This window comes from Siphateles boraxobius, unplaced genomic scaffold, assembly GCF_051911475.1.
Source record: "Siphateles boraxobius isolate OS27281-9 unplaced genomic scaffold, OSU_SipBor_1 66, whole genome shotgun sequence".
Taxonomy (NCBI): Eukaryota; Metazoa; Chordata; class Actinopteri; order Cypriniformes; family Leuciscidae; genus Siphateles; species Siphateles boraxobius.
In genome coordinates, this window is record NW_027509193.1 from 9,998,809 (window position 1) to 10,013,199 (window position 14,391).

At 35.9% G+C, this 14,391-nt stretch overlaps 1 protein-coding gene across 3 annotated transcripts in view; it reads right to left on the minus strand.

Moving 5' to 3' along the window:
- tanc2a (tetratricopeptide repeat, ankyrin repeat and coiled-coil containing 2a) overlaps positions 1-14,391 on the minus strand; it is a 175,079-nt gene that overhangs the window by 95,537 nt on the left and 65,151 nt on the right. For all 3 annotated transcript variants that reach the window (XM_077212127.1, XM_077212124.1, XM_077212125.1), the window contains one exon: positions 4,424-4,521. In XM_077212127.1, the coding sequence (XP_077068242.1) occupies positions 4,424-4,487 (64 nt within the window). In that variant the 5' untranslated portion in view covers positions 4,488-4,521. The remainder of the gene's footprint in view (positions 1-4,423; positions 4,522-14,391) is intronic.

Here is a 14,391-nt window from a genome sequence, read left to right on the forward strand (position 1 = left end):
TAGAGGCTAACCATCAATCGCCCTGCGACATGCGTTTTTTCTCCAATGTGGAGCTCAGTTCCTCTGCTGAAGTCTGTAAGTTGCTGGCTGTGCAGATCTAATTTATGGCAAATATATTCAGCCGAAAGAGATGCATTTGCATCTAGCTGAATACTAACAGAAAAAAGAAGGCAGAAAGGAATGAAAAAAATGACACTAGTGACTTCATAGGCACTTCACATATGTAGCACTGCAGGATACGAAGAGACATGCGGAGTGAAGAGAGTTATTACTGTTTGACAAAACCATGTGGAAGATCAAAGACGAGTACAAAAATACAGTTGTCATACAAAACAGATAAACCCACAGGCCTCACAACAACAGGACACATCTTCTGCATTGATTGAGAATTGGTGTCTAGGCACATAATGAATTTAAAGGGAACTACTGGGTTGGAGCAAATCTACGGCACCCGGTTCATTCCTTTGTGGTATCGCATATAAGAATCGCACTTTTCAACTGCCACTCAGGTGTGAAGTACAGTAAGTATTATTACTTTGATAACACAAGAGCCTCAACAGCTGATTTGAATGGTTCGAAAGAACTGTAAAACATTTGAGGATTTAAAATAGAGAAAATAACATAATAACTTCAAGAACAAAATCATACATCCAAAAACTTATTTTCAAAGTGCAAAGGCAAATTTGAAAAAAAGAGAGATATTTTGCATGCTTATTGTACGTATAGTAAATCCATCAACTCAAATCACTTACTTAAAATCTAAAATTCATTTAACTTCTCATATTTTCCTCAAAACTTGAATAACTTTTTTCCTGTGGAACACAATGTCTCTTTTCTATACAAAAAATAATGCATGGAGATCCAGCAAAAAAACAAAACAAATATAGTTAGGTTGTGATCCACTTGCACCCCTAACAGCAAAGATATAATATATATACTATAATGTATATAATATATAAAAATATAATGTATAAAATAAGTGAATAACTCCTTTGACTACAACAAAGTAGTAAAAGGCACTTGGGTCCTGGTTCAAATGGTTCTATGAATTGTTTTAGTGAATCAGTTAACTGAAAACCATTTGAATAAACAGTTCAACTAAAATGAATCGCAGTAAGTGTATTAAAACACAAAGTTCAGTGTAGTGTTATCAAAAATATTTACAACAAAGTGAGGTTTTTTTGTTTTTGTCCGAATGAACAATCAACTTGATTCTATATCTTATCATATGCTTACTCTCATTTAACATTAAAGATTTTAACTTAAATATAATTTGCTTAATGAGGCCCTCAATGCTCCTTCTATATAGTTTCTAATTCTACGTAGTAGAATTTTTTTTCTAGAATTAAACTTTTTAGAGTTTTTCTTTTAATGGGGCCATTCAAATGACTTTATATTTATCTAAACCCGTGACAGTAATGACACCCTAAACTACACTGAAGTAAAAGTAAATTGGCCCCTTCAAGAGCTGGAGTCCCTGAAGAGAAAATGACTCGGGTCGTCTGCAAAGTAGCATGAATTTCAACCACAGTTTGAGGACACGGACTAAAGACAGGAGGTCTTTCTGGGAAGTGTGAGGTCCCTTTGATACACATCTCACTGAGGTGAATGGCTGATGTGTTGGGGTGAGTCAGACTTGCCACTTGTTTGACTAAACCTTTATGGGAGATTCAGACAGACCTGGGGTATGAGGGGAAGTCAAGTATGTGTATGGTTGAGTGTGGCAGCCGTGGACGTCCTTTCAGTCGCAAAGCCACACTTCAGTGAAAACTGAATGGCAAACACAGCTCACAGGAAAGCACACACCCTCCTCATCCATCGCACACAGCACCACTGTGTTGCTCAGCTCTACCACTACCCTGAAACTGCTCTACAACTGCAGTCTCCCTCTGGCATATCGGAGCTCTTAGGCCTGTTTCACACAACACGCATAAGTAGCATGCAAGTGAAGCGGCAGTGTGACTGCAACAGCAGGTTCTCATGATTTCACACTGACAGGGTTTCTTCTGTGTAACAGACGTGATTTCTGGGTTACTACATTGAGTGTGGATTGTATAATGTCCTTACATTATAACATGTTTGTAAGGGGCTGGCCATTGACAACTATTAAAAAATTGATCGTTGTGAAATCGAATTTACATTAGGAGTAAGAATCACATTTATATCCACATGGTAATAAATCTACATAGAATGAATCCCAAACCCAGAGTAAAGATAAACTGCAGAAAAAAAGTATTTTAGTTTTATTTCCCAGGTAAAATATCTTTCAAACAAGATATATTTGCTTGAGCAGCAACACTGCATAAGATAGTGAGAGCTGTTTTAAGAGAAACACTACTTGTACACTACTGTTCAAAAAAGTCGCTTATGCTCAGCAAGGCTGCATTTATTTAACAAAAAATAAAGCAAAAACAGTAATTGTGAAATATAATTACAAATTAAAATAACTATTGTAATATTGTTTGATTTATATTATTCCTGTGATGTCAAAGCTGGATTTTCAGCATCATTACTTCAGTCTTCAGTGTCACAAGATCCTTCAGAAATCATTATCATATGATGATTTGCTGCACAAGAAACATTTATCGTCATTATCACAGATAAAAACTGTTGTTCTGCTTAATAAATTTGTGGCAGCCAGGATGATTCAGGATTATTTGAGGAATCGAAAGTTCAAAAGAATAACATTTATTTTATATTTTCTAAAAGTCTTTCCTGTCATTTAAAGTCATAAAATCAATTTAATGCATCCTTTCTGAAAAAAAAGATATACATTTTAAAATCTTACAGACCTTCAACTTTTAAACGGTAGTGTATCATTAATATACAAACTGTATATTGTCTTGCTACACAAGCAGATTTTTGTTTTTTTTAAGTATAAACAATTAAAATAAAAAAACAGTGGAAAAAATTGCCAATGCAGTAAGACAAAATAGTTATATTCAGAATACAACACCGCAGTGCTTACGCAGCAAGTGTGAATGTTGTAACCTATTAATATGAGTGTTCTCAGGTGCGAAACATGCCTTAAACGGAGGAGAAAAGATGTAGATAGTAAACAGACAGCAAAAAGGGGGTTGTATGATACACGCATTCTTTTAAAACTCTGCTATTCACCATTTAAATTTCATCTGGCTCGGTTCAATTGCGGAATCCTCAATTCACTCCAACAGTAGCTTCTGACTATTGTAATCTCCTCAACACAAGGCTGAAATCTCTCTGAGAGCTAAACACACACATATTCCCATACTCAAAAATGCTAGATAGAGCGTGAACAGAATGGGATCTCGAGGCGTGTTAGCACAGCCTTGACTTCGGTAGTTAGCCTGTAGCTTGCTAGATTCTCCCTAAGCTATTCTATAAAAAATGTTTTTGTTTGTAGTAGATTCTAAATGATAGGTTTACAGTTTGTGAGAACCAGACTGTGTAGATGAGAGTGGGGTAAGCTCTGCCACCTTTTCTAAGGTTGTCTACAGTGTAATACTAAAACTTTACAGGGGAAAAAAGTGATGCATTGACGCATTTTGATCAACGTTATTGGTTAACTTGGTGAAGCTGAGGAGAATTAATGGGGAAATATGTGAATAATGGGGAAATAGGTTTCAAATAAAAATATTCTATGAATATAAACAAATGAAACATTTATGTTTAGATTTTATTTTGCTGCACACTATTCACATTTTCATATATCAGCCAAAATGGGTTTCATACTGAATATTTGAACATACTTTATCCCAAAGCTACCATTCTGGCAAAAATGGTTTATTTAATAATTTATGTTTAGCTAAATCATTTGCATGACTTTATAAATTAGAGACTGTCTAATGGGTATTATTAATGTCTACACTTGAAAAAGGAATACATTTGATTTTTTATAAGATTTAACTGATATAAGATTTCTATAAGAATATTTATGGATGTAATGATAAACTATGATTTGACTTTTTTTTTTTCATTCAACAATGCAATTCTGACCAAGTGTGACTTAGTCACGTGCGACTTATTTTCTGTAAAATACATTTTATATATTAAATACATACGACAACACTTGATTGATTAATACTTTCTCTTCTATTCTATATCTATTATCTTTTAAAAAATAAAAAAAAATAACAAAAAAGGTCACAGCACTTGCATATTGTTGTCCTATTGTTAGTTTATCTGCTTCCATTGTTCTCATTTGTAAGTCGCTTTGGATAAGAGCATCTGCTAAATGGATAAATGCAAGTGTAAATACACGGTAGCCATCTGACAGATATGATGGGAGGACAATTAAAGAAGAGCACAGCTGTAACACAAAAACACATCCAGTAAACAAACTCTTACATGGTTACACTCCTGCTTCACATGACACTAAAGACACATCCTGGGGTCTGGTTGTACTTGGTAAGCTTTCGATATTAAAAAGACTAACTCCACCTACCACTGTTTCGATTCTTGCGGTTGGATTTGCCGCCAAGCAGCATCTTCAGACTGTTCCTGAACATGACTGCACAGCTCTGGACTGGGCTATAGAGAAATCTGCAGAGAGAGGGGAAAAATACAGCACTTTGAGAAACACAAGAAAAAAAAAATCTGAATAAACTAATGAAAACACCATGTACCTGCCCTGTATAAATAGAATTAATAAAAAAAATGATATATGCCTTTTTAGTAGACCATTTCTACCACTAATAAAAAAGATGCTGCGCAAACATTGAGCAACAAAACAGTTGCCACTATGTTTTAACCTATAAAAAAACAGATCTGTAACACCACCCCACAAATCACTTTCTAGCCCCTTTACTTATCAACACTGATTCCCACAACGTGTGATCTCTTTAAAAATGCAGCTCGACTGGTGATGTTCGCCGCACATTGTCTCTGAAGTCTAGACAAAGAGTTATTGAGGGGATTTTTGGAAGCCTGTGATATGTTTCAGGTATACAGAGCCTTCAGCCTGCTGAAACACCACAGCTGATAATGAGTTTTATTCGTGGGATTCGTCATTCTTCACTGGATTATTTTAGGTCTCACTCAACACCCACATTACGGAGGGATCACACCCTGATGCTGCTAATTACCACTTCATGTATGAGCTCTGTGTGTGTGTGTGTGTGTGTGTGTGTGTGTGTGTGTGTGTGTGTGTGTGTGTGTGTGTGTGTGTGTGTGTGTGTGTGTGTGTGTGTGTGTGTGTGTGTGTGTGTGTGTGTGTGTATATATGTGTGAAAGAGCACAAGATAGAGACACTCTGTTCTGATACTGGTGATGTTGGAAGTGGATTTCAATGAAATGACTTCTTTGGTGGGTCTTTCTGCAGCTGAATTCATATAAAGAGCACACATGTGTTGGAGAATAGAATAGAATGTTGGGAATTGACATCTAGCGGTTAGTTCAACCTCTCAAAATGAGCTAAGCACCCGTGCAAGTGACATGTTTGAATACAGTTTGCAACATTTCCTGATCCTTTTTTTTGGCAAAAAAGACCTGACTCATAATAAAGAACACAACAGATTATGTAAGGTAGTCTAGCAAAGCAGTAGTCCACAAAACAAGTACTTATGGAACACGTTTAGTCACGTTTCACAAAAATAAATTTGTTTGATTTTCTAAAACAATACATATACTACCGGTACTAAAAAATAAAATAAAATAAACGGCAACAACAAAGAGGTTATCAAAAAGTGGTAAATGTAGAAAGAAAAAAAGAATTTAAGACTAACTGGTTAATTGGTAAAATAACTGCAAAAAATATATCAGAAAAGTTAGAGAAATGCTTCAGTGTCATTTGATGACAGATGCCACATGGTTTCTTAGCTAGATAGACAGAAAGATACATCGAGAGACAGGTAGAACTATAAATACAGAGATAGACAGAACGACAAACATATGTACGTCGTACGTACATACGTACATAGAGGGATAGATAGAATGATACATAGAGAAATAGACAGAACAAAACAGACAGATAGAGATAGATAGATAAAGAGAGAGAGATAGATAGAGATAAAGAGAGAGAGAGATAGAGATAAAGAGAGATAGAGAGACAGACATGAACTTTGAATCCACTGCACTCAATATATGCACTCTATAGCATGTTTCTTCTTCATTTTGAAATATTAATCTGGGCCTCCACACCTTCAGAAGTGATCTTGGCTGAGGTCACACACAAATGAGAAACACATGTCCTAGTGGGGGATTGAGTGTATGTGCACACATGTATTTCAAATCAGCATCGACGGGCAGATATCCTTCTTGGTGCATGTTTACTACTAATATGCTGGAAACACATTTCGCTGAAAGCAATAAGTATGTGAAAGTAACTCAGTTTGAGGGGGGGGGGGGGGGGGGGGGGGGTTAGGGGGGCAAATATTTAAATAGTATTGAAGAGAATGTCAAAAAATTAGCTTAAACCATTTTGGTAACTTTGTCTGAACTTAACCTGCATACTTAACGTCCCTGTCGCCCCCTCTCACTCCTGCTGCATCTGCCTGATCATGAAAAAAAAAAAGTATCTTCACCTGCTAGAAACCAAAGGCGAAGGAGCTAGAAATGTTAAAACGTTAACACTGCCGTACAACTGAGGTCAAGCTATTCAAGTCAGAGAAAATGCTAAATAAAATGCAACCAATGCAGGAAAACCTCCCCCCCCCCCCTCCCTCCCAAAAAAATCACATAATCTGAGATTCAAATATAGGACCTCTTTCACTTTACGCAACAGTACTACCTCTAGAACTACTAAGCACTCTCAAATGAGTGAGCTCACATTTAAATGTAGATTTATTTATTGCATAATGTGCTTGATTGGTGTACAAAGAGCACCAGATGAGAACCCTTAAAGTTTGGGGACCAAATGAGCAGTTTGAGCACTGCTATCCACACAAGATCTGAATTAATATTTCCCAAAGTACGCTAAAAATAAGAATGTGCTATCATGATACAATTTTATAACATGGTAGACTATTCCTATTGGAGCTGCTTTATTCCTGAGTTTCAGTTTTTCCCATTCCAGTCATTTTTTAAATTTAATTTAACACAAACGTTAAACTTGTTATCAATGGTGCACCAGACATACAAGGTAGAAAAAAAGTCAAGACAAGATGGATAGAGAGCAAAAAAGGGAGTGCAACAGTTTCTGAATAAAGATGTGAGAGGAGAAACAGGATGACCTTATCCTGAAGCTGTGCTTCTGTCAGCTGATGAAGAACAGAGACGACGTAACTCAACGTAGCGAGGTTTGCTGCTGTTAGCAGAGTGAACGGTGCCTAAGCATGAGAGTGACGAGACTAACGTTATTTCCCCAAAGCAGTCTCTCATACTTGGACATGCGCTTTAATGAGGTCCTGATGTCTGTAGAAAAGCTGACACGCAATCTAATGAGAGACTTTGATTGAAAGTTGGGAAAGTGAAAAATGGCATCTGCAATGAAGCAGTAGAAGGATGTATCAATCTTTTTTTTTTAATAATGCTGAAAAACTGAGGACAGCTACCAATGCTGGAAATCTTCCCTTCTGCAACAGCTCTCAAACTTCGGTCAGTTACGAAACATGCGAGGACCGATAGCGTTTCAAGTTACCATTAAATTCAAACTTTTGTGATTCTCTTCAAGTAAGATAACTGAATATGGATGAATACAAATGAGACTTAAACCAACTAAAACACAGCATCAAAAACATACAAGCATTAAATAAACAAAAACAAAAATAACATTGTTTGACATTGTGGAAACATTTTTAAAACAAATAAACAAACAAATTACGGACGCATCGATATGAAAATATTGGCCGATAACGATAATTCTTTATATTTGAAAACAGATATATTGGCCAATAAATCTAAATCCAAATTTTTAAATAATTTTTGAGAGCCTGATTACAAAAACATAAGTCTTACCATTATATCCATGTCCCAAGCTCACAATTATAATGATGTTCTCATTATAATTTTATGTAGCCTATATGACAGAATTGCACATGTTGCACTTAATTGGATTTTCCTTTTTTGAAGTGATTCCAATCATATTTTAAGCAATTCAAAAACCATCATGGTGAACAGTGTGCATCTTAAATGTCTCAACTGGAGGAAATAATACATTATTTATCGGCTTTAATATATCGGCCAAATTTTCTTATCGGGCCGACATGAAAATGAACATGTATAGCTGATACCGATATTTTTGATACGGTTTTTGAAACAAACAAACAAACAAACAAACAAACATCGTTTTACATTGTGTTGCCAAAAATCTTGGGAACACAATGGCAATTTTTTTAGGGTTTCATACTACATTCATTTAAACATTGTCAGTATTAATGAACTGTGTTTATGCTAAATCAAAAACTGTTTGAAACTAGTTTGAGGCGTTAGGTTTGGTTTGAAGGCACGTTCACACCGAGAACAATTATACCTATAACGATTACTATATTAGTGTCCACAGACACGCATAACATCATTCTGTTTACATTAATGTCAATGTTTTTTATCATTCATCAGCTGACCAAAATAAATGACAGTGATTCCAACGATATTGTTCACTTGCACCGTTATCGTTATAGTTGTGGTGTGAACTCTATTCTTTTAACTCTTCGGGGTCGCCGATCACGCCGGCGTGATCAAGTTACATGACCAGTTTAAGACGTCGAAGCATAAAAACAAAGTCACATTGAGCGCTGCCGTCCACTTCTGTCGAAAGTGCTGGCTTGAAATTCTATTTTACTTTTTGTTTTGTGTTGATAGACCAAGTAAAAACGGAGATATGATCATTTAAACTTTATATAAAAAAATACTGACGCGTTCGTAAAAGAACGCAAGATGGGATGCGACAGGCGTTGCATTTATTCTAATAACTTCGTCGGTTTTTGTCATAAAACAAAACGGAGAAAAATGTGTGAATCTGCTGACTCTGCTATTCAGGCTGCACATTTTAGGGAATGGAGGAGGAGCCAACTGAGCTAAGACGCAAAATTGAAAGGCAGAGGATTTACGGAGTTGATAAAGATAGACATATATACGTTATATATATAGAGAGAGATTATTGCTAGTTTTTGGAAGAGTTTGAGTAGATTTTGAGAGTAGTTTAGGAGTAGTGTAGATAGTTTAGGTAGTTTAGGAGTAGTTTAGGTAGTTTAGGAGTAGATTTAGCTAAACTGTTTTGAGGAGAGGCACAGATAAAAAATAAAAATAAAAAACACCTGATATTTGCTGTAAATAGTTGTATGTATAATTTGATTTTGTGTTCATTTTACCTATTGTATGGTATATTTGCACTATTGAGGAACCCCTCTTACTCAAGGAATGAAATCCCTGTAATGTAGATATCTGTGTAATTGTACATGAATTGTTTTGTAGAGTTTCTAAGCAAAAAAGAAAAGAAAAAACGCCTATTGCCACACCTGCTTTTTGCTGCATATAGTTTAATTTTATCTCAATTTTAAATTTTTTATGTTGTATTTGCACTATTTGCGAACCCTCATACTCTGGGAATGCAAGGCCTTAAATATAGCTCTCTGAATAATTGTGTGCACAACATTTTTTAAAAAGTGGCTGAGCTAAAAAGAAAGAAAAAAAGCCTATGGCTACACACGCTTTTTTTTGTAAATCATATTTTTTTTGTATTTAGGTTGATTATATCTGAATTGTACCTTTATATGTTGACATTTACAACTTGTGTTTACATTTTAAACCTTTTAAAATGCTTCATTGAGCATGTTTGTGTTTTTTGTAGTAGAAAAGCTATAATTTTTCTATTCGGATTTTGTGTTTTTTGTGTGATTTTGGGTCCAGTATGTTGATAGAGTACATCAAAGTGAAAAACTAATTGTCTGATCATATAGGTGATGTTGTGCTGAAAAAAATTATACCAAATATTGGTATGGTAAACATTTTTTTATGTTGCAAAATTTAAAAAAAATAAAAGTACTCAAAAACGGCCAAAATAGCCCAAGACTCCGAAGGGTTAAACTCTATTCGTTTTAGAACTATATCTTTATCGTTATAGTTATGGTCCTTGGTGTGAACGGCCTTAAGGCATAATCTTCATCAAGAGAGCTGTGTGTCTGGTTCTGAGGTCTGTGTTGACAGAGGCTGTAAGTGCTTGTAGGAGAGAAGGGATGAATATGATTTAGCTGTGCTTTGCTTTATCTCTTTGACATTTGTCTGAGAGCTAAACAATAGCAGTAAGATGAATGACACACTCCAAGAGTGCCAGAAATCGGACGGCCCCGGCATGCCAAAGCCAAATGTTCAGCTTTGTTGTGTGTGTCCACTGTTAATCCCGCCTAGCTGAGGGGGGCCTGAGTGAGATTGTCCAACTGGATTACTAGGACAAGGAGGGTTGACAACACAGAGTGGGACAGACAAACTAACAAAGATTACAAAAAAATTTGGAGGAAAAAAAGCCCCTTAGGGGAAAGAGTTCATCCCGGGGTTACAGTCACACATACACACATATTCAATAATTCATACTCTTAATAATTCATCTGTCCACACAATAAAAAGCACTATAGTACAACCATACTAGTTTGGACATGGTATCACTCACGGTAACTGATTTCTATTTAAATATCATGGTATTTGAATATGTTAAAGGGGTCAAATAATGGTACATGAGCTTTTACAAGTTGATTTTACTGCAATGTGTGTTGGCAGTGCCTGTACACAACCATCATTTAATGATAAAAATCCATCCAGTGTTTTTGTTTTATTCTCCTTAGGGATCGTTCGGTATTTATGGAAAGGACCACCGGAGGAAAATAGGGGAGGGTCATGACTCATGTCTTTTTATTCTTTGTTGAGGGGAGGGTCATTCAACTTTTTTTTTGTCTAGGGGGAGGGTCACCCAACTTTTGTATTCATGAAAACAGCAAAATTTCAAAGTGGCTTGTTTGGTGAATATTTTTTATATGTAGCTTTATGTAGCTCTCGTTCTCGGTCCCCCATCGCTATCAGATGGGTCTGACCCAACAAAAATCCAGTTTGGTGCTGTCTGACAGTGCGCGCGCACTTCAGTACGCGCTCAGAAAAAGTGCATCATGTACAGAACGCCAATGAAATGTTTACCCGGCATAGCTTTAAAGCACGAGCAAATAATGAACTTTTGTGATTGCGAATAAGTGCAGAGTCCTGTGAGTGTAACTCTACCGCAGCATTAACATGTGATATGAATGTACGTTGAGTGTATTGGAGCTGAGGCGACAGAACTAGCCTACAGCTGATAGAATGTGCGCTGTACGATACTATTTTAGTTTCCATTCTTATTGTGTTTCCACAACAATGTTAGTGAGTAAATCAAATTGCCACCATAACAGTGGAGTGTGATGTGTTAGACGTAGGGCTACCACACTTTTAAATTACTATTAGAATTATTTGAAGTTAACATAATAAAATACGCAGACCTACACCAAAAATAATAGTTGTGGATAAATTCTTTAAAATTGGGCAATTCCAGCGTCATGGACGTGACATTTGTAGTCAAAACTTAAAATATAAATTATCAGAAAATGCATTTAATACTGAATCTGTTTATATATCCATATCCCTTAATGAAGGAGTCAAGACATTAGAAAAATATCACTCTACACATGCGTTTTATATTTAATATGAGCGAAATACACATGTGACCTGACACAACAAATCTTTAACTTTTAGGTCGCAAAATATTTTTTAATAATTCTACGAATTAGGCTACACTGCGTAAAACAAAAGTAGGCTAATAACCGGATGTAGAAGGGTCGGCCTCCACAGAACATAAAATATTATTTTTTATTTAATTTTTCGTGTTCGCATTTATGAGGAAAAAAACAATGTTACGGACGTGACAGTTCTCCGTTACAGACATGACCGCTCTGAAAGTGACTTCAGAAAGCACAAAGCCTTTCTTTAAAGTAAATTTAGTTTTTTATTAATTGTATCTTAATTTTAATTAATGTTTCATCAACCAATTGCCTGGATTTAATAAATAAGAAGTAAATATAGTAGAAAATAAATCATCATGACAAGGAGTCGCCGGCGTGTGAACTGGACTCTAGTCTCATAAATGAACCGAAATTCTTTTTTGACAAGCGCAAAGATGTCATGCCTTTTCCAGCAGAGGGTCATGCCTTTTTTCACAATCATTTTGGAGGGTCATAGAAAAATGTATTACTGGCGAAGGGAGGGTCAAGTCTTTTTTGACTACAGATCTCGAAACTCCTCTGGTGGCCCCTTAAATAAATAAAGAACAGTCACTTATATGTATTCCCCTGTCTCAAATCGAGCCGTTTCACCATGTGACGTCACATGGCGTGTGACGCCCCTCCCACGGTTGTTGATTGACAGCAGTGTTTCAACAGAGCCCCGCCATGAGCAAGCTGTCATCGTAGTCCGTCATTGTTGATACACTGGAGCAGAATGGCATCTAAGCGATTGTGTTGTTCTGTTCTTGGGTGCAATAACAAACACAGAAATCATTTTGATGTTCCTAAATTGTTCTGCTGAAGACGCAGTGGCTGAGTTTTGTTTACGATGGAAGTATTCCCTACTATCAACGTAAATGCATTCATGTTTGCACGAATCATTTCTCACCAGACTGCTTTTTAAACGAGGGTCAGTATAAAGCTGGTTTTGCTAAGAAGCTGCTCCTGAAAAAGGAATCGGTACCAACTACTCGTGTTCCTGCTGCACCTCCAGAAGAAGTGAGTATACTGTTTTATTAACCTTTTACGATACATATTAATCTTTGCAAATCGCTTGCTCGCTTCACAATGAATGCGGCAATGTTTACACTCAGGGTACATTACGGCATGTATTCTATGTAACATTACGACGTTCTCAATATAATTCATAATCCCACGTTTATAATGAACAACGCTTTATGGTTATTGTGTTATTAAAAACTATGTACTCAGGTGTTACAGTTAACGTGCTAACACTAAGTTACACCTGGTTTACTTGTATGTTACTGATTAAGAAGTAATGTAAAAAAAACAGTTATAACTGCATGAAGAGAAATGGTAACACAATACCGGCACAATACTGTTTACATCTTGCAAATGCATGATTCAAGACTATTAATGCTGTAATTGATGTTATCTGATCTCTTATTTTTGCTTTTTATTTTTGATTAACATAAAACATTTTCGTACTGCACTAAACATAAACATACAACAAATTCTTAGGTATCCTTCAACTACTGCTAGAATCATTACTGACATGACAGGACATGTTTCAGTCACGATAGTTGTACCGAACACTGAGATAACGTTACGCATCACTGACAAGCTTACATTCACCAAAAAAAAGTTTTTCAACATAAATCTGTCAACGAACTAACCTATAACTTACAGTAAACACATATCGTTTGTATCCCACTACTCTACCCTGACAGTACATACAATAGATCAAAGTGACATTACGTTAACCAACCATTCAGAAACATCCTGTTTGAGCTTTAATGGTCGAACTTCGGGGCCGTCATCTTGTTCCGGGTCCGACTCCGGTTCAAATTGGTATGGCAACACTACAGATGTGTCCTCAGAGACTCCCGCTTCCATTCTTTCGCCAAAATTTACCATCAACTGTTGTCAAGGCGACACTCCACGTGCGTTGTGTCAAAAACGCCCCAAAGAACAGAAGGGCGGAGTCAGCAAGCTCATTATCATTTAAAGGCATATACACTGAAACGGCGTGCTGAAAACAGAGCTGTTTTTGACCATGTAAAATTTGTGTTTTCTTAAAATACTAATGAGAATTTTTAATAAAAGTATATTATAAAGTTTTAATTTAGACCTAAAGATTCATATTAACTTGTACAAAAACGGCATTATATGACCCCTTTAATTATTCGCTATGAAAAATGGGTAACACATGAAAAGCAGTAACAGCAGTGTGACATGGTGTTATAATTAATTCAAAACTATAAAAAGCTGATTTTTCTGTTTATTATTATAAATGATTATTTAGAGTTTGTGACAAATTGAGTGAACACACTGCAGCACATTCAAGTAAACTGCACAAAACTGGTGAAAGAAAAAATGGTGACAAAAATAAATTATAAACAGACACAGCATTTACAGTAAATTACAGTATACAGTTTATCTTATCTGAATTTGGTAACATATAACATATAATAATAGACGTACATTATTTGTCAACCAAAGGACCAAAGTATTACCATTTGAATCAATCAGTGCACCGGTTCTGCCTCAGGTCCTTGTTTTGTAAGTGATATATGCACACATCATTTACCTGTTCATGAGGTAGAGTCAGTCCACAGGCCATCTACCTCATGAACAGTTAAATGCCCCCACTGGGCAATAAACATGTGCAATACAAAACACTATTTATACTTATTTTTTTATTTAGCACACCATACCTCTTATATACATTCCCTTACATTTGTATAGGCTATAAACCTACCTGTACACACATTGTCTA